This window comes from Schistosoma mansoni, chromosome W (genome assembly GCF_000237925.1).
Source record: "Schistosoma mansoni strain Puerto Rico chromosome W, complete genome".
NCBI lineage: Eukaryota > Metazoa > Platyhelminthes > Trematoda > Strigeidida > Schistosomatidae > Schistosoma > Schistosoma mansoni.
In genome coordinates, this window is record NC_031502.1 from 25,091,250 (window position 1) to 25,111,854 (window position 20,605).

Genomic DNA, 20,605 nt, shown 5'->3' on the forward strand with positions numbered 1-20,605 from the left:
TCATGAAAACTCAATTACTCATCAATGAAGTAAGAAAAAAATTAAGAGCTTAAAAGTTAATACTTATTTATTCCATACAAATCGCATTTGATCAAAGTCATTAGCTGTTTTCTTCAGCTAACAACACACAGAATATTGAATTTATTACTTAAAATTTTGGTAATAAATAAATGAACATTACACCTGCTCATTAGTAGTGTTTGGTGCTTAATGCTTTGACTTTCATGTCAATATCGATGTTTTCCCCTTTATCAAAAAGCATTTCAATAGCTCAGTTGAGCTAATTGCTTGTGTCGTGTTACGTTTAGTTAGTCATGTTATCTTAGATACTAGTGAAGGAGATGAATTCCTTAGAATAAACAGATTGTTATTTCTATCACTAATGGTAAATGTATAATAATAATAATAATAATAATAATAATAATAATAATAATTGCTATTATTACATGATAGAATATCATAACTAGAAAAATGATTGCTATGTGGCTTTATATGACTAATTGTTGACAACTTTATAGTTCACATCACGACCTTATCTTGATTAGAAAAACGATAAGATTAAAGAGCACTGGACATCTCCTTCAGCTTGGTATAGAACTACTCACTAGTTTTCATACACGAGCCTAACATATAGTGAATTCAAGACATACACGTATATCTCCAATCAATTCTCAATAAACCGCGTCCATCTCCCAATGTCATTGATGGGTAACTGCATCACACTTGACATGGTTGAACACCATTAGTCACTCTAGTATTGACATCTTGAAACTATTCACAATTTTGACACATTATTATTATTATTATTACTGTTAAAACTGAACATTTGTGACGATCGTTGAATTTTTTAATTCCATAATCTTCATAGTCCCTTTATGTTAACTAATATTTATGGTTGATAACAAATGTTTTATGTCAGCCCTGTAACGCTGTCATACTAATACGATCCTCAGTTTTTCCTTGCTTAAATTTTATGCTGTACTGGTTTGATGTTCTCTCTCTTTCCCACATATATATTATTGGATAATCTAAGACAATTGAGCATAAGTATTAACAGTACGTAAAACATACTAAAATTTGACGTACATAGTCAACAATCTCTAATTCAAAGACAAAACACGTATCTTATCCTTCATGATTTACAACAGTCCTTCAACTGTTGACGTTTCGTGATGAAAATTATCTTCATGATCATTCTAATTGTATTCCTGATTAACGTTTTATTTTATTTCTAGGATCCAATCATGTGCATTCTTTTTGGTTTGAATTTACGTGATCGTAATATGACAACTAAAGGTATTCGCAACACATCGATTTCACTAATCATCTGTGTTATGATTGGTAAGTCAAGACAAGTATATCTCACGAATTGTTTTGGCTTCGACAGTTCATTTATATTGTTTTATCCGTAAATAGTTATTAATGCACATAGTCATTTGATATCTAAAATTATAAAACTCGAGCAACCTGATAATGAGATTTATTTCAAAATACTAGTGGGTTTAAAGTGACAACAGTTTACTAGTCTCATAAATGTTTAAATGAAAGAATCTAACTATTACTAATGGTTTCTATCAGCTTGTTTGTCTTTGTAATTGAATAGTTGAACAATCGTTGTGTATGTGTTTATTGATAACAGCTTTGCTCAATCTCCATTTATTACAAAGATAACGTAATATATCATGTCGACTACAGTGATCTTCAACACTTTTGTTTACTTCTATTCAATAGGATCAAATTGAAATTCGCCCAATACTGGAAAACACCAACTATTCACTTTAGACAGCATCAAAAAGTCTTGTTAATCGTTTTGAGTAAATAAGAATGTCTTTTTAAGTATCACTACCAAGGTTGGACTTGGTAATTCCAAATAAATTGAGCATTGGGTACAGAGTTAATAATAAATATGTTTTTCTAATATCCCGATGAATGGAAAAATTACATTTCTGACGTTTCGCGACTTACTGTAAGCCACTTCTTCAGTGCAAGTAAATAACCGACATTAAATTACCACAAGTTTTAAACTCTGAAGAGGTGGCTTACAATAAGTCACGAAACGTCAGAAATACGATTTTTCTACTCATTGGGATATAAAAAAATATATTTATTATTAAGAATATCATTTGTTTTTTATTTTTAGAAACATTGAAATTATATATTCCCATTTTTTGTCAATACTCAGTGCACTCATAAACATGTTTTTTGACAAGGGATTAAGATAAGAGTGAGCCTATTTTTAGATTATACTTGTAATGGATATACCTTTCTTAAGAGTTTCAAAATTTAGACTTGTAATTAATTAAATACAAAGCTCTAATTAGAATTAAGTTTATCAGAATATTCATTGTTCTGAACAAGTTTAGTTGTAATTGTCTTCTGTGTTATCATGATTGGGATAGATTGATACTTCACCTTTTTGTAGGTTGTATTCATTACAGGTCAATTGTATTTGGGTATCATTGAAAAACCAACGAATACTAGACAGTAGTGGCACAATTTCAGTTTCGATTATTTTACGGCATAACACGAGAAGCATTCAACACTATTGATGAATATTGTTTCACTACTGACATGTTTGTAATGATCAAACAAAACAGTTCATTTAGTTATTGTTAATCCACTTTTCAATATGTTTATAATGATTAATGAATTTTAACGTTAATTATGGAAAATTTGATTGTGTCATATAATCGACAAATAGGTAAATTTGTTTTCGTTTTTCTTTCACACTTTTTTCATTAGGACTAACGTTTGGTTATGTGGCACATGCAATTAGTGCTTTCCAAGATGTTACACCATATCCCACAAACGAGATGGTTCAAAGGTTAGTCAGTTCATGCCCATAATCTGCTTTTTATTTTCTCAATTAATAAAAACATTTTTGTAAGTTGGATAGTGCCTTGCAGTGGAATGTAGGAAAAGCATTTAGTCCTATTAATGGTCTCAGTTGGATATGCCTTCATTCAAGCGTTTGGGTTCACATTGTTCATATTAACTCTGGATAGCCACTGTTTTGTACGTTGTTGATCTTTATTCAGGTCTAGTATTTTACATCTTCATTTATCATATGAACGCTTGACCATCAGATCACTGAGTCGGCATTTAATAGTGTACACGTATATCTCCAATCAATTCCCAATAAACCACGTCCATCTCCCAATGTCATTGATGGGTAACTGCATCACACTTGACATGGTTGAACACCATTAGTCATGACTTCTTATTAGGAAAGACTCCAGTATTAACATCTTGAAACCCGTCACAATTTTGGCACATTATTACTATTATTATTACTGTTAAAACTGAACATTTGTGACGATCGTTGAATATTTAAATTCCATAATCCCTTACAATAAAGGATATTTTTAGTTTATTGTACCCTAAGAGAAATCATTTTGTGACGAGTACAAACCACAAGGAAAAACAATCTTTGCATGATCCCTCCAACTAATATCATTTTTTATTAAAATAACGAATATTGACAATGAAAATTAACCTGTTTCACGTTCTGTTGATAAAACCTAATTAAAAATGAAAAAAAAACGAAAGAAGGTTATCGGTTTAAAACTTTATATCGATATTTACTTTACATTTCCAATGCGCTCACTGCTGTTGTAAAAAAAAAGATGTTAATGTGAATGCTCCTTGTGTTTATTCCCTTTTCACACTAATTCTGTTAGCGTTGTACTCGTTTATGATATCCTGGTTTATTTATGTTTTGCCCAGAATTGTTCTGTTGTTATTCACTAATAAGCTATTATAACCTACAAAATTGTTTCATTTGTGTCAAGCGTATAATTATCGAGACATCTAGGTTCATGTTTACAAGTGTCACGTTATATTGGCCGGAATGACATGTGACATCAGTTAATTGATCGGTTAACTGTTGTTTTGGCCAATACTAAGAATTATGTTATTTTACCGACAAATGATCTATAAAATAGTAAACAATGGATGTTATTGATCTAAAGTGGTGTCATTTGAAAGTTGTTTGTACTTCACATATTTATTCACTGCTTCTTGCTCCCAAGCATGAACAATAATTTTATCCCCCTAATATGTATTCACCCATCGTCTTTTTTTATTTATTTTCGTGATCGTCTTTTTAATTTTGTAAGTACTCATTTTATTTGCTGTTTGAACTACTTACAACTTGAGCTGGTAAATTAGTGCGTCATTTTTTGGGTGGAATTCACCAGTAGAACATTTCTTCTCGAAACAAATCAAGAACAAGGTAATGCTAGATGATAATAACGAACAGAGATGAATTTAGTAGTCAAGTTACAGTCATTTTGTAGCATAATTTGTCCTTAGTGTTTGGTGATGATTGATTTACTATACATGGTACATTAAATTCCTTGCCCACAATTATATGTTGCTTTCTAACCACTGTTTTGTGTCTTTTATGCCTCGGTTACTTTCATTTGTGTGCGATAACTTTTGTTTGGTTAAATTAAAAGAGTAAAGTGTTTTGAGCTGTCCGACATATCGGTAACATACCTATCATACCCGGACGAAGAATAAGTGAATGCTCACCTCAAGGATCTATTTATGGATTGTTATTTAAATTTTATAGACAAATTTAAATCCAATGGAATAAGTCCTTGTTAGAAATGTTATTATTTTTCACTAGAGTAATTTCACTTGCTCTTATTTTTTGTATGATTTTAGGGGTGAACTACGGTCTTTTATTGGATCAATGCTTGTAGCAGCATTCTCTGGCGTTAGTGTTTCTTTCGCTATACTAAGTAAGCGACTATCAGCTTTAATTGGGAACGCGATATCGCTTTCATTGTTACCACCAGCAGTTAACTGCGTAAGTCGGTCTGTTGTTTCTAGACCATTATTATCATTGTTATGAATTAAAAAAAAGAACAAGACCGTATGCCAGTTTGTTGTGGTCTTATGTCTGGCTTTTATCACGTGAGTTATCCACCAATCGAAATACGACTTGTCTAGTCTTAACACTGTGCCAAATCAATGACGTTCGACTGGTATGAGCAGTCTAGCGTCCTCATTGGTCCCTTTTCCGCCTAGCCCTTCCAATTGAGTCCAGAACACCGATTACAGCTTCTGTTATGCGAATCATTTATTTCAAGCATACTTGGCTTATATACCAGACAGACAGACCGCATCACCCATAAAATAGAAAATAATATTTGTACAAGATCAAGTGAACGTGGGAGACAGTAATCAATAAACTGAACATAATTTGGGGACACTAAATCGTATAATAATAGTATATAGGTCAAAATGAAGCTTATGATAAGAGGAATATAGATATTCGTAATCTAGTTATTAAACAGTTATACAATAGGAATATATATATAGAATAATAATCCATTAATAGGCTCCGGAAGTTACCTGTACTTATGTCTTCACTAGGATATAACAATCATCACCAATATTATTATTGCTAGTGGTATTAAATATTCAAAGAATTAGCCCGTAACCTTAATACTCAGTAAAACTTAGATTTGGGTTGGTAGAGGTTTGTAGCACAGGTGGATGATTTTGGTGGAGTTTCGTTCTCTGGGCTGGATGGTTTAGTCGTGAAGCTTTCATTGTTCTTTTCAATAACATCAGTAGAAACTTCAGGTAGGAGTGAAGTATTCGAATTTCTTTATATATGACTAGCAGTTTTTCCTGTCCTAGTTAAAAGTTGTTTCTATTTTTAATTATTTTACAATGAACTGAACTGATAATCCTACTCTAGCCTTCAGCCCAAATCTGGTCATAGTTCAAAGTTCCTTTTTAATTCCGACTATTAATTATTAAGTTCAGATAGTGATAAATAAAATTCAACTTTGGATAGCGTAAAGTTTTTCATTATTATCGTTAGCATCCCTTCAGAACCCTCTAGATGAAGCTCCTTATTACGTCATTGTTTCTATTACATTGTTTTTTTAGGGTCATTTGTTATTACTCTCTCTTCTGGCCATCTCCACCGGGGAAAAACGTGAGGTAATTGTTCACTTTTTTGACGACACATAAAAATAGCGCTTCAGCACTCTAATTCTTGAATATAGGACACGGGACTATATATATATATATATATATATATATATATATATATATATATATATATATATATATATATATATATATATATATATATATAAGATTTGATCGGATCTATAACTGTTGGTTACAGCAGAGAAAAACATGATAAGAGATGGTGGCCGCAAAATCAGTTGCTTATTATGAAAGTAATAATTCATAATGAAACAACAGAGACTAGAAATAGTCATTCCCATTTAGATATTAAATTCACGAAGTTCAGAGAAGGGATCTCTTTTCAATGAATTTATTATCAGGTTGTACAAAAGTATGTATGGAAATTTTTCTCAAGTATTAGTTGCGTGAGGATGTACGAACAAAAAAGAAACGTGATCATATATTAATGATTATAGCACTAGATTACATAATGTAAATATTACCAATAATAGATTGCGTGTGTGTGTAAATAAATAGTTTTAAGTCTCTGATACCGACAACAATAAATTGTTTGTCTACAACTATTTGTGTATAAACTCCCGATTTTGGTTGCTTAATCGGCTGACAATAATCCTAGTGTGTGTAAACAGCAGATCTCATTTGGTTTGAAATATTTAGATTTGAATTGATCGATAGTTACTGTAACAGGGAAGATGTGAATACAAGCGATTAAATGTTTTATTTAAAAAAAATAAAACTGTCAATCAACTTATATACACATATACCCTTACAATATAGACATACTTTTGAAATCGTTTCACCTGGTGAATTTGTTCTGTTAACAAACGGTTTTATTTCTAGAGCAAATGTTCACTGTTTCGATGTTAATGATATTTTTTCTGCGTTTTTTTAGTATGAAACAACAACAGATGTGGAGTCGAATGTTACAGCCACATTGCATTATTGTACATATCCATGGATTCGACAATACGAATTTATCTATATGAGAAATCATTGCAATGCTCCTTTGGAATTCCTTTACGTTGGTTTATCAAGCTTTTGTCTTGTAACAATGAATATCATGTTAATTCTAGTTACTGGATATACGGTGAATAAGGTAAGGTCTGTCACTCACTCACTCACTCAGTTACTCAGAGTACAGATGAAGAAGGATATCCTTTTAAAAACAATTATTTTTGTTAGGATATGCAACAGTTAAAAGGAGTCCTATTTTTAGTACAACAGGTTGGTGTTGAACTATAATTGTTCACTTACCATTCCCTGTCAGCATGAAACTCTGAAACAACAAGCTTTATGGATAGCAAATTATCATTCTCAGGCTATACAGCTACAATGATTCATATTCTCACTGGTTAAATAACTTTTTATGCACATATCATCATTAGGTGATTAGACCTGATAGAATCCAGGATACTGAACTCCGTATTGAAACCTAGAACAGATTTTTCAGCAGATTAGTCACTGGATGAATGTTTGGAAATGTTCACATGGTTACTGCTGATGAGTGCCTAAATTAGAACAATTAAAGAATAACTATTCAATGAATCTTATTCTTCATTGAATGATAGGGAATTTATGTAGTGCTGATCTAACAATTTCTCCCCTCAATCTGAGCATATGTGTAGAGTGCATTTACACAAGCAGAGCTCCTACAGTCCAGCACAGAAAAGGTTCACTCTCAGTTAGGAATACCATTTGAACGAACCTATATTAATTTCAGAGGTTTTTGGAAATCTTATCTGATTTAACGGACTCCAATAAAGCTGTACGCTAACCAGAAACCAAATGAGCAAGTGATGGATACCTAAACAAGTAGGGGTTCACATTCCATTAGTTAAATTACCCAACGACACATATTCACAACAAAATGATATCATCTCTCCAACTATTATAGTTTTAATTGTTCATAGGTACTGATTGAAGAGATTAATACGTTATTCAGCAACAGCGACTATCAGAAACATTCCAATGAATTTTTCTCTTTTTTCTGTAGATCAAAAATTTGGTCCCACTTTCGTTTACAAATGAAATCACTCGGAGATTTTATCAAAAAGATTTACGAGCAAGTAAAACTGTTAAAAAATAATCTAAGATAACATTCTTTTAATTTCTAGGGCTCAAGGTCACACGCGACATTCAACCTGTCTTTACATTAGATTTATTCTTTATCTAAAAATTCATATAGACAATGTGTGTGTGCTCCAGAATCTGATCGAATAACTATCATTTAGGAAATTGTAGATAATTACTAGTTATTACCAATTCAAATGGATCACTTTGTAAATAAGAATTATGCACAAATGATTTGTATTCAGTAAGTGATGGGACGAAATGTGTGTTTTGATTAAATGAATAAATGATGCGTGTATTGGTTGAAAGTCAGTGAATCAATCAATATTTGGTCATGTAATGCATAACTAAAATTATTCTGAATCTTAAGACACAATGAAGTAAACAGATAATATTGGATCGGATTCAATATGTTAAGAATGACTAAAACTTCACTTCTTCTAGGCGACAATAATTATGTCCTAGTGTAAGACTCCTCAGTAGTTGGAATCCATCACCCCACCAGGGATTGAACCCCGGACCTCCAGCACCTGGATTTTAATGGTTGTTTAACTAAGATCAGTACATGACTTAAAGTATGAAAATTCACCGATCTCCATAAATCCCCTGCACTACTCATAATAATTTCATTGCAAAAGAACTGTTTTTGACTTGTGAATTAAGCTATTCTGAAAACTGGTGAGGGCTTTCCTTCTGACTGATTGGAATAATTGGGCGCCACTTTCAAAAGTCATTTTCTATAGTTGTGAAACAAAACAAACTCACTGAATTAACGTAGGTTGACAAAAGGCAAGACAGCAATTCACATTTGTCCTGAGGTTTTCTTTAATCCAACCCATAAATATAACAATATACCTTTACTTGTCTTTATGCATCTGTAATTCTGTCTGCTCTACGTTATACCCATTTGATAATCGCTAACCGAGGTTCTTCAATAAATAGAAAACTCTTCACTTTTTCTTTGTGTGCGTGAATGAAAATGAAGTTGATAAAGTATTCCCACTAATATTGATTTTATGACTCCCAACATAGATGACTCTAGACAGTTCATTGTATACTAAAAATTCAAATTAACTGAATTATGTCTGTCGACATAAGTAGCATATAACACCAACCAGAAGTGGAAGGCTTGATAGCAGAAGGTCTGGAAGATAGAACTGAAGAGAACGGGGACAGTGAGTAATTGTAATGGAAATGAAGGAACGATGAAGTTTGAGACAATTGATGGAGGATCTGCAAATAAAATATAGAACGTATGGTTTTCATATTTGACGAAAGAACTCTGTAATTTCTTATTAAAATACATTGGTTGTCCCCACCTGTGTTCTTGTTCGCTACAATATCAGCGATAACATATGGTATTGATTCAGCAATTCTTCTACATTTTGGAGACAATTTAGAGACGAAAGTAATCACAGATATTTGTTAAGAGATCTGAGATTACCTTCTGTTCATTAATGGAATTCTGTGTTTGTTTCTATGCAGTTAACAATAAGACATCTAAAATACGGTTTGTAAAAAAATGGAGTATGATTGATTTGCATTGAAATCAGTAACATACATTTTGTGCTAGTTGAGACTCGTCATCTGGATGTACTTACATCCCAGCATTGATGGTCATATAGGAACTAGAAACTAACGTTCACTCTTTATCTACTAAGCTATTGAGTCTAGGTTCCCACCAAGTTGGTCAAAGGGTGTGATATTTACATCATTACCAGCAAAGGTTTATCATGTTGTCAATATGCAGGAATTAATTTGGGTCAGTCTTTCTTTGTATATGTGCATCTAAAATAGAATTGGAAGATAATTTGTTTTCATTTACACAGATATTGACTAGACAGTAAAAGGACTAGATAGTTGACTAATAACCCTCGTTTTCATGATCAATCTTTCTAATCAATAAATTTTGTATTAAAGGAATCTACTAACATACTGGAAATTTGTTTCTGTTTTATACTTCAGTTTCCTGTATATTTTTATATAACTGAGTTTGTTAATCAACCCCAGACGTCATATCCTACTCGGTACTCATTCCATTATAATTAATCAACTTTAAAAATAGATTGCTCGTTAACAAATTACACGCATTTAAACTCTTATCATTACTACTAGCATTATTTGATGGGGGTGGTAACCAACTGAAATACTTCATCGTTATTCATAGTTTTACAAAATCTGTAACCAACTATAAGAATAACAATTAATGTGATATAATGTAATTAAAAAAAGAGAAAAGTTTGTACTGAATTGGTTTGAAACAGTTGTTTACCATTTTCAGATTTTTCTACTAATGTTTAGTAAACAAATATCGACTATTGATAAAATCAAAAATCGTTAAACCAGAACATAATCATCAGTCCGCTTTCCATTGTACACACATATGCGAAGAAAATAAGTAATAAATAATCAGATCCCATAAAAACCTGTTTGGGATAGAAAGATAAAGTTTTTTTGTTTTTATTTTCTATTAATTGAAGTATAAATGTGTATGTATTTGACCATTATTTAGAATAAATCTATTTAGTTTGATCGATAAACTGACCATATGTAAGACACAATTTAATAACCATCTATTTTATCATACCACTTTTCTTTTCAATGCATACGCATGCTTCAATTAATCCACTGTTCACAATAGGAGGTTCGTGAAAACTATAAATGTCTGCATAAATTTGATGCAGCTGGTTTAGCCACTTATGCATACAATGAATATTTACGTTTGAATAAAATTAATACACACGATGATGAGCTAACAAACTTGGATATTGAAGATGCTGATCAGATTGCCAGTGAATTTCATACAATTATGAATGTGAGTTTATTTTGTATAAAGATTTCAGTGAATAATTAAGAGCTGTGTTAGTGGGTTTCATTTACTAATTTATTTACCAGTATGGGGATTAGTGGAAATTGTAGTATTTTCACAGTTGAATTCACCAGTATATCTAAGCTAGAGCACCAGTGAAAACCTGGAAGCGGGATCATGGATGTGTACTGCTGAGGAGTCCCATACTAAGGTGAAACGGCCTTCCAGTACTTCCAGGTTTTCAATAATGGTCTAGTTTAGATCGACTCGTGACTTCAACTGTGAAAATAAATTGTATATGTTGGTTGAGCAGATAAAAATAAGAGTCATCAAAATGATTTGTTCATGAATAAACTTTTGAGTTTGCGATTTCTTTATGAGTAAGGTTTTAAATGGTTAGAGGGGGTACGATCATGTAGCTTCTGAACCTAAGTTTCATGTTTATTAGGGCTGGTGAAAGATGGATACCTTACACCACTAAAAGTGATATAATTAGACATGTTTTCTGTTTCTAGATTTCTTTGTGGATCATGGGATGCAGGATTTATGAAATCAACCACAAATGTTTGCATGATCGCATACAGCTTATGTGTGCAGTGATAGTAATAAATAGTTATTATATTTATTGGGTGTTTTTCTAACTTCGGTCAAAACGTCTGAGGTATTATGCGTCTATTCAGATCAATTCTGTCGAAATTGATGACAGTTCAAGTAATTAGCTTATCAGGTTAACATAGAATAAACTGAATTTAGTTTTTACGTTTCTGTGTTAACTGTTTTTTCCTAATTATTGTGGGTATTTGTGTAAAAATTTGAAGTGGGGTTACAAAAAGCTAAAAAAAATTTGCTTCGTAAAACTCGAATTAGTCCATTTTAACGCATGATTATAGAAGATTTGGTATCTTCATTCGAAATAAGTCTTGATTGCACATGAGACATAAATGTGAATATGCCACCCATGTGAGTAATTTTCCAGCTGTTCCAGCCAGCATTCTGAAATTAGTACTTGTTGTCTATCAAAGTTCGCAACTGATTAAGATGAGAAATATCGTAACATTTAGGAATTAACTTTGTCTAAAGATAGGTACTAATGGAAGCATACTACGTTGCTGGATCTCTCTACTAGATATACACTTTTAAGCATAATATTAATTATTTAAAGAACACTATCGAGCATAAGATTTTCAAACATCTTTAGCTCAAGTCAACTAGGTATCAGAAACATAGAGGAAGACTGCTTTAGTTTAGATTCAAACTATGATGACAAACGCAGAGATACTATCCTGGATTTATCTATGTGAAGGTAGATATTATCTGACATAACACTAATGTCACTCACACAAGAATTTATGTGAAATTCTAGACTGCCTCTCAATATTGACAACCAAAGGCTTATTGTGTTATATAAGTACTGTATACTACGATTGCATTGAGGGTACAATATACTTACCAACGTTTATCAGTGGCTGATTAGGTGCTATTTGGATAGCGTGTACGCTATAGAGTACAATAAAATGAAATGGGTCGTATAGACAGGAGAGTAATTTAGTTCTGCATAATAGATCCTCATTGTCGCTGCTTACTTCCTTCACACATGTCTTGGGAAAGTCAGCACTTGCAAACCTGCAAGGGAACAGGTGAAAAGAACTACTCTAGGTTACCCCGTTAATAGTTCCGAGTAACAGACAGTAGTGTTTGTATACTCTCACTTACCGTGGTGTCTTCAAGATGTTGGCAAATGTCTCAGGCACATCCCTCTCAAACAAACAATTTTAGAGAAGTCCCGTTCAAATAATCGAAGGGGATCGAAATGGGCAGGAAAACATCGATTATTGACCTGCAATATGTGTGTGTTCATGCATTTGATGGAGAAGGAAGTTATTATCATAACCTGAACGATACTCCTTCCGATCCTCATGAATCAGCTTTCTACATATCTTAAAATATATGAGCAGTATGATAATAGCCAATATTTTAGATACAACCGATAGATGATTATGACATACTTCATTCAAACGCTTTTGTGACACGAGTTATATCTCGTATCTATAAAATATTCTTGGTTGTGTTCCTAATCAATTATTCCGAGTGTGACCACTTTTGTATGGCTATGTATCATATTTTTTGCAGTCAATTCTTCGTATGATTAACTTTAAAGTATATCCCGTTTACTATGTTGTAGGATCTCAAAAAAGATCCCTATCTACAGACTATTACTGCAGAAACAACCCAAGGTGATAACAGCTTCTTGGTAAGTTTCAAAGTTGTGCATATGATGTTCTTATAGATTGGACTATCTAAAAAGTATTCAACCACCTAATTATGAGAGTTCTTGGGAATGCATCCAGGTTGCATGAGACTTCATGTAGTTACGCGCTACGTCTTTACAAACTGACCGCGTGTCTGACCACTATCCATCTCTGCTTACCATGCTTGTTAGTTAAGGCTATATCGAGGCAATACGCACAGTATGCACATATGCCAATTAGAGACTGACCAGTTGCAGTCCTAAAACATCGATGGGAAGATTCAAGCAAAACAATACTAAATGACCACCTGTCTGTTTCTAAATGATCACCTTCGGAAACATAAATAATAATCTTGTATAATATTTTGAAATATTTTTAAAGCTATTCGTGTTGTATATGTACATAATATTGGTCACAAACTGATAACTGACTGTAAATCATACCGAACTTAATTAGTATAACTCAGCTGTTGAGAATATACTTCGAACTACACCTGAATGAAGTGTCATTAGCTAATCAAGCGTAGCTATACTTTTTCACTCATAGCTTAAATATTCATAGCGCATTAGTGATTTATATAAGGAGAGAAGCAAAACAAAACTGTTCTGTGTTTCACCATTTTATTGTAACAGACATTATTGTTCAACTAACATTCTTCTCCAAATTTACATAATCTTTACATATTTTTATCAGAATCTTAGTTTGTCTAATTGTTAAGCTTAAGTGATGTCTGGAGTATGTTTTCGTTTCACATCACAAACGTAATAAACAAGTTGACTGAGACTTCTTGATATGCGTTTGCTTACATGTACATCATACAGCTCATCGATTAATTGGTTTGGCCCACATTTTAATAGTGATGGTTAAGATTTAATACTTGCTTATCAGACATCTACAGGTGAAGTTATTTTTGATGAGAAATAAACGGGCACGGACACAAGTTGCATAAAGCTCCAATCAACTGAAAACTATCTTCACACATTAAATCAACTATGAATTCCAAATATTTGTAATTCTCAATCTTGAGCAAGGTTACTTAAATGGCTTTAGAACACTTGTAGAATCAAATACAGATAAATTCAATATCAGTCAAGGAAGAGGACGTACGCTAACATTACAATCCCGAGGCATAACTACTTCCCTCTAAGGCAGGTGAAGATATGTTTAAGCCATTTTGCATAAAAGATATGAGAGGAAAAGAATTAACATTCCCACAATTAAGTCCTCATGTGGTTTAATATGGGATGGAATAATGGCAAGTTGCATGGGAATGTAGACAATCTTCAAGGAGGAAAACAATTAAGTTGAACTATCGTGTCAAGACTGACTAGAAGTAGTAGAAACAATGACATGAAGGATATAGTCACTATTTATAATTAAAAATATAGTTAAATGAATTTGCTATTGTAGTTTCGTCAATATTATCCGACTTCACACATTCATTACACTGTCCAACTAAATTTGCAAACAGGATTATCAAGTCCCCTTGATTGTATCCATTTGGTTATAGCGTCGAGAAGTATTTTCCATGACAAATGTCATTTTTATTGTACTTCAACTTTAGAATTCCATGTTCTCAAATCTGTAAATTACCGTTAATCGATTTGAGAATAAGTTAATATTACTAAATTCGGTCTAGTGGCGTAAATAACGAAAAATGATATCACTATTTATTTCAAGGCTGTCTAGGAATTGAATAAATCATTTAATTCAGTATGAGGTATGAATTTCTTTGTTATTCTTATAAACTGATCACTTGATTATGTTTCGTAATCAATAGTTTTTAAATTTTCGCAACCGTGACATTATCATCATAATTGTGTACAAAAAATAAGTCCCGTTTATTTGCATATTTTGTAAATACTAGTTTACTTAATTCACATATGGTTCTCATTGTACTTGTTTTATTTTTTATCTCACTTATTCAGAAAAGATTTATGGAGAAATCTGACGAATTATCATCGAGAAGCGCCGTGAAACGAGTAAAAAAGCGCCATACATTTTGTTATCCCGATAAAAAGTCTATGGTGTCTCAAGATGAAGCAGTTGGCAATAATATTAATAGCACTACAAATATTAATAAAACTATTAACATTACCAGTCGTCCTACGTTTGTCAGTAAACATATCAACAGTAACACTTGTCATAATCTTGACAACAATAATAATAATGTTACACGAGTAAAGTTAGCGTCTGAAACTAGACTCTCAAGTTTCACTAATGAAGTAGGTTGATTTTACTGGTAAACAAAGTAATATTTTGTTGCGTAAACTGATAATAGAAATGTTCTTCATTATTTTTTAAATGGATAAGCTGGTTGACGAAATGTTTGTAATTCTCAACACCCTTTAAGATTCACACATTATTCAACATTATAAGTAAGGATTGTGGTATACAGATTGCTTCGAAGAGGTTGACCTAGTTCATACAAGAATATCTTATATATAGACCAAATTGTATGGTAAACTTTCAACAGAACTCCATTTTCTGACTAATGTTACAGTTTAACATGAAAAAGACCAAAAAATCATTAATATTCTATTTGTGTTAGCTAATTAATTAATTTACCATTAAAATATCTTACTAGATAGTTTCATCCACTTAAATTTAATAAGAAATATCAGGCTCGATATGGAATAGAATCCCGAATTACAACCTGTAAGAAACCTGTTTTTCTAGAGATTTATGACTGGGTTCATCTCTTTGCCGATTTCAGTCATGGTTATTGCAGGATGATTTGGGCCCCTTCTTATATAGTAGGACAATCAGTGATTGTGACCAGTCAGATGGGATTACGTCCAACTCCCAGATTTTAGCCAAAATATTGGTCAACCTAATCGCTAAAATTCGACCACCATATTTAAAGACCTCTGGAGCCAATCCATCTGGACTAGCTGCTCTTCTTCGCTTCAGATTAGCTATAGCCTTTTGAACTTCAGCCAGAGTCGGGGGACCTACTTCAATGTTCCATTCAGACTGTTTGGCAATGGTGGGTAACTGTAGAGTAGCTGAAGGCCAGCTGAACTGTTCTTTAAATTGTTCCGCCCATCGTTCTAAACGTCTGGGCTGAGAGTCTCATCTTTTTCCGAGATTGTCTCGCTTACAAATGACTTCTTAATTCCGGTTTCTTTTATTAGTCTGAAAATCTGTCCTGTGTTACCTACAGCCGCCACCTTTTCCATTTCTTTTGCTTTCGTTGCCCACCACTGCTCACGATCGTTCCTTAGACTTATGTTTAAACTAGATCTGATTTGTTTTGGCTCTTCATCGTGTTCAGAGCCTGATGGGATGAGTTTACGAGAATCCATCAGTGCAATAGATTTAGAAGAAATCCATTGGTTTTTTGGAACCCATTGGTTTAAATTACTAATAGATGTGACTGCTGTTTCCACAGCTGTTCGTATATCTTTCCAAGCAACATCTGGGTCAGCCTCGTTTACAGAACTGCCTAATGTGAACTCAGTTGTTCCTGGAACTTACTTTTGGCTTTCTCGTCACTCAGTTCAATTCTAATGGGTCCTCTTGGTGTAGTTTTCCTGCGTCCAGTGAGGCACAAACAAATGCGTGCTCGTACGAAAGCATGATCAGAGTCTAAACATGTATTCCAATACGAGCGACAGACTTCTATCAAGCCTCTCCAACGATGACTGATGACAATAGGGTCTATTTGAGTCCATCGTTGGTTTGGTGCAGGTGGTCGCCATGTTAGGACGATGTCTCTCCTTATGCTTAAAATTAGTGTTTGTTAAAAATAAACGAATGTCTGAGCACAGTTGCAGCAGATGATCACCATTATCTGTTCGCTGAGCCGGAATACTAAAATACCCAACTAAATAACTTTCTGTTTGGTTTAAGCTATCTTATTAAGCATTAAAGTCACCCGCTACGAGTACTATGTCTGAGCGCTTAGCTTTTTGAAGAAGTTCAGAGAGCTTTCTGTAAAAGTCATCTTTCAATTCATCCGGGCTGCAGTCAGTGGAAGCATAAACAGAAGCGATGAAAAAGCAACGACATGTGTTCCTATCCTTTCGAGTTCTTACGGAGCCGTTTAGCCGAACAACACAGACGATTGTTAACGGGGACCTACTCTAATAGTGCTTGTTCTGCCCTCGTACTAAGTGCTATGCCTACACCTGCAAGTCAACGAGAGCTAGCCATCGGGTCGCCAGATACACGGAGGGTGTATTTCGTCGGTTCCATTTTGGTGAGGTGAGGTCAAGTGAATGACCACGCTAGGATCCTGTATGCGTGTTTCGGAGACACACCATGCATCAATGGTACGAGATTCTAGGGTTTTAGCCAAGGAAACCTGTTGGCCGATTTGACATAGCGTACGTACGTTGAAGGCTCCAATGTGTAGTTTGGAGCGAGGTTTTAGTAGACCTGGGAGTGTTCCGCGCGACAGAATCGTTAGCAATAGCGACACTTGAGGATGAAGTCGAAAGAGGAAGTTTGGTGTTGAAGGACGAGGTAGGAGAAGTAATAGGAATTGAAGGAGATTGATTATGAATACAGTGATCTTGAATGTTGTTAGAGGTATGAGGGCAGTTATCACCTCCCGGTTGCCCATACCATGGAAAGGTTCTTCCGGAGGTTCATCACGATAGGCAAGCCCGACCACCACGTCAAAGTAGCCGATTTGCAAGTCTCAAAGTACCTATATGTGTATGTCATTGAGGTAACACAGAGATCAGTTACTTTATTTCCACTGTATTAAGTACCTTCAATTTAGCTAGTATGATTTATACTTGTTTGTAGTCCTCATTTGATTTTATCTTCCCCAAACTATTTACCAGGTATGTTATTTCTATTTACACAAAGAACGTAAAATTAAACCGGTAAATCGAATCACAAATAACTAGTTACTGGAATAGACTACATCCAACGATTCTTAAAATTGCTATCATATCTTCAACTGATGTGAAATCATTAATAGATAGATAACTTCAAAACAAAATGAAAGTAACTTAACTGCTACTGTTATTTTATATCAAAGTAATTTAACAAATTCAAATTGTGACCCGAAAATTCGAGTATTTTCAAATTACATTATACCTTTATATCAGTTGACAAAGCTATTAGTTGATAGGTAGGTGAGCTTTCTACTTCCTATAGTTTTCTGTAATAATTATCGGTCATTTTGGTTTTTAGCACTCACAGATATTTAGTTTGACTTTCCAAGTATCCCCTTGAATTGACAGACGTCAAATGCAAAAGAAAAGATGTCTGGAGGGAAGTTTCGTGATTTCCTGTGATATTCTCATCAAGAACGTGAATTATGTCTAGTTTCGTTGTAGTTTTACAGCTCAAAAAGAATATGGGTATAGATTTCAGATTAGTTAAACATATTCCAGAGCGTCATTAAACTTTTTATTCGTTATTTTTTTAAATAAAGTAGCTTGAATAACCAGTTAGTCATAACTTTTACCTTTCTAAGCAGATTTCTTACTCTTTTATTCATGAAAACTGAAATAGAATCTTAAAACAAATGATGTCCAGTTTTCGCCATTAATTGAAAAGGGAAAATATAGAAAATGTCCAATGATAAATGAGATTGCAGAATCGAAAATGAGAAGTAAGTGAATAAATTTTACACAAAAATCTGATCCTGATAATAATCTCTTCTTTTTTCGGCAACTACAATCACATTTAACAGCTTTACTATTGTTACACTAACACTTTTTGCTAGAGCAGATGTGATACATGATACTAACGAAGGATTAGAAAAAAGAGGAACAATTCATACAATCGATCTCCACATATTTTACAACCAATTAATTGTGAATAGTATAGGAGCGAATATATGAGCGGATCTTGACTCTCGGATAATTATTTAAACTAGAGAGCACAAAACTGAGTCGAATGAGCCTAGTTTTATCTTTATGATATCATCATCAGTGACGAAATTAATCCCTAAGATGTTGTTAGCCGGATTAACCAATACACATCCTATGTATTTAAAACATGAAATGGAAGTATTGTTATCAGTAGTGGATATTTCAGATTTGATTTTTAAATTATTGATCAACATAATCCTAACTTTTTCTACCTTTTACCATAATATGCCAATTAGGGAAGGGGTGTTTCCCATTGCTTATAATTTTGATAATATCACCCCTTACTTAAACAAGTAGTTGATAGAACGACAGTTTTTCCAGGAGGTTACAGCTGGCCAACTCAGTGCAGACTATTGTTTACCGAATTCTTATATTGACACACAAAACTTAATGGTCACATGAAAGGTGAAGTTTATTCTTTTTCAGTAGTGAGTTTTTCCTAGGTTTAGTTTAGTTTCTCATATTCGAAATGTGTCTTGAATTTTAGACCACGCGCAGCTTGAAACGTTAGCTTGCAAAGTTACGTTTATACAGTTTTACCGCAATAGATGGCATGATCAAACGAATCTAGTTTAGTGAACTGAATTCAGAGGATTTCGATTTTTTCGGAATCCCTTTCTAAGACTTATCTTCTCATTCTCTTCATATGACGTACGTACATGATTTTCAGGTTATTTTTTTCTAAAAAGTCCATAGAAGTAATTTCTGAGACTCCAGCCATTGTCACAGTTGCTAGCGATCTATATGAAAATCTATAGCATTACGAACGCATACAATTCTCAATCAGTACTATTTTCGGAGAGTTCCAACTAGTTTTGATGTTGGTTTGTTCTCTGAGCTGGATGGTTTGGTCGTGGAGCTTTCATCGTCCTTCTGAACGACATCATCAGCACAAACTTCAGGTAAAAGTGAAGTGTTCCAACTAGTCTCAGCCTTCTGATTAGAAACACATTTATAATAAACAGTGTTATTTGCTTTTAATTATTGGGACTTGTTTCTTGTATAACAAGAGGTTTGCTCGCTTACAACGAGCCAAAGATTAATACGCAACACCGTACATATGACATGTATAAATATACAAAATAATATTTATTATCAGAAGGGGTTTTGTGGAGATTTAGTCCAGTGTTTCCAGGTTTTCCATGGTGGTCTAGCTTCAATTGACTCACGCTTTCAACTATGAAAAATAATATTTGTTTCATCCAATAGTTATTTATTAAATTGACACCGTACAAAATGTATTCCATAATTACAATCACTTGACTACTTTAATGCTTTTATTTTATAGCTTCCAGTTCTACAGGAAGATTTGAAGTGGTATCTGTAGAATGTCAATCAGAATCTACATATGATCCAGAACAAGATGATAAGGGCGAAAACAACACTATGTTGAGAAGAAACGTTTGATAAAACCAAAGCAAAGCATAGAAAATAGCAGCCACAACAACAAAATATTGTTTACATTACGGTTATTTCAATTTTAAGATTTACCTTAAAAACAAGTGTCTATCACTTCAATTTTATCAAAATTAAATCTATATTAGATTGACTGATCTATCTAATAAAAAGATGACGATTATCATTGTTTTTATAAGCTCATTTTATTTTATGTTGTTATACACGAAGAACTATTTACTTGTATGTTTTAAAGAGTCCCATGAAAAATCAGCTACAAGTGCGAT

General features: G+C 33.3%; 1 protein-coding gene across 1 annotated transcript in view; it reads left to right on the plus strand.

The window, feature by feature from the left end:
- Smp_159090 (hypothetical protein) overlaps nt 1–20,330 on the plus strand; it is a gene marked incomplete at both ends in the record, with an annotated part of 48,962 nt that extends 28,632 nt beyond the window's left edge. Inside the window, 8 exons of the mRNA XM_018789098.1 lie at nt 1,236–1,341; nt 2,743–2,824; nt 4,672–4,816; nt 5,911–5,964; nt 6,851–7,054; nt 10,670–10,843; nt 18,562–18,661; nt 20,212–20,330. Coding sequence (XP_018654575.1) covers nt 1,236–1,341; nt 2,743–2,824; nt 4,672–4,816; nt 5,911–5,964; nt 6,851–7,054; nt 10,670–10,843; nt 18,562–18,661; nt 20,212–20,330 — 984 coding nt within the window. The remainder of the gene's footprint in view (nt 1–1,235; nt 1,342–2,742; nt 2,825–4,671; nt 4,817–5,910; nt 5,965–6,850; nt 7,055–10,669; nt 10,844–18,561; nt 18,662–20,211) is intronic.
- Nucleotides 20,331–20,605: the final 275 nt, after the last annotated feature.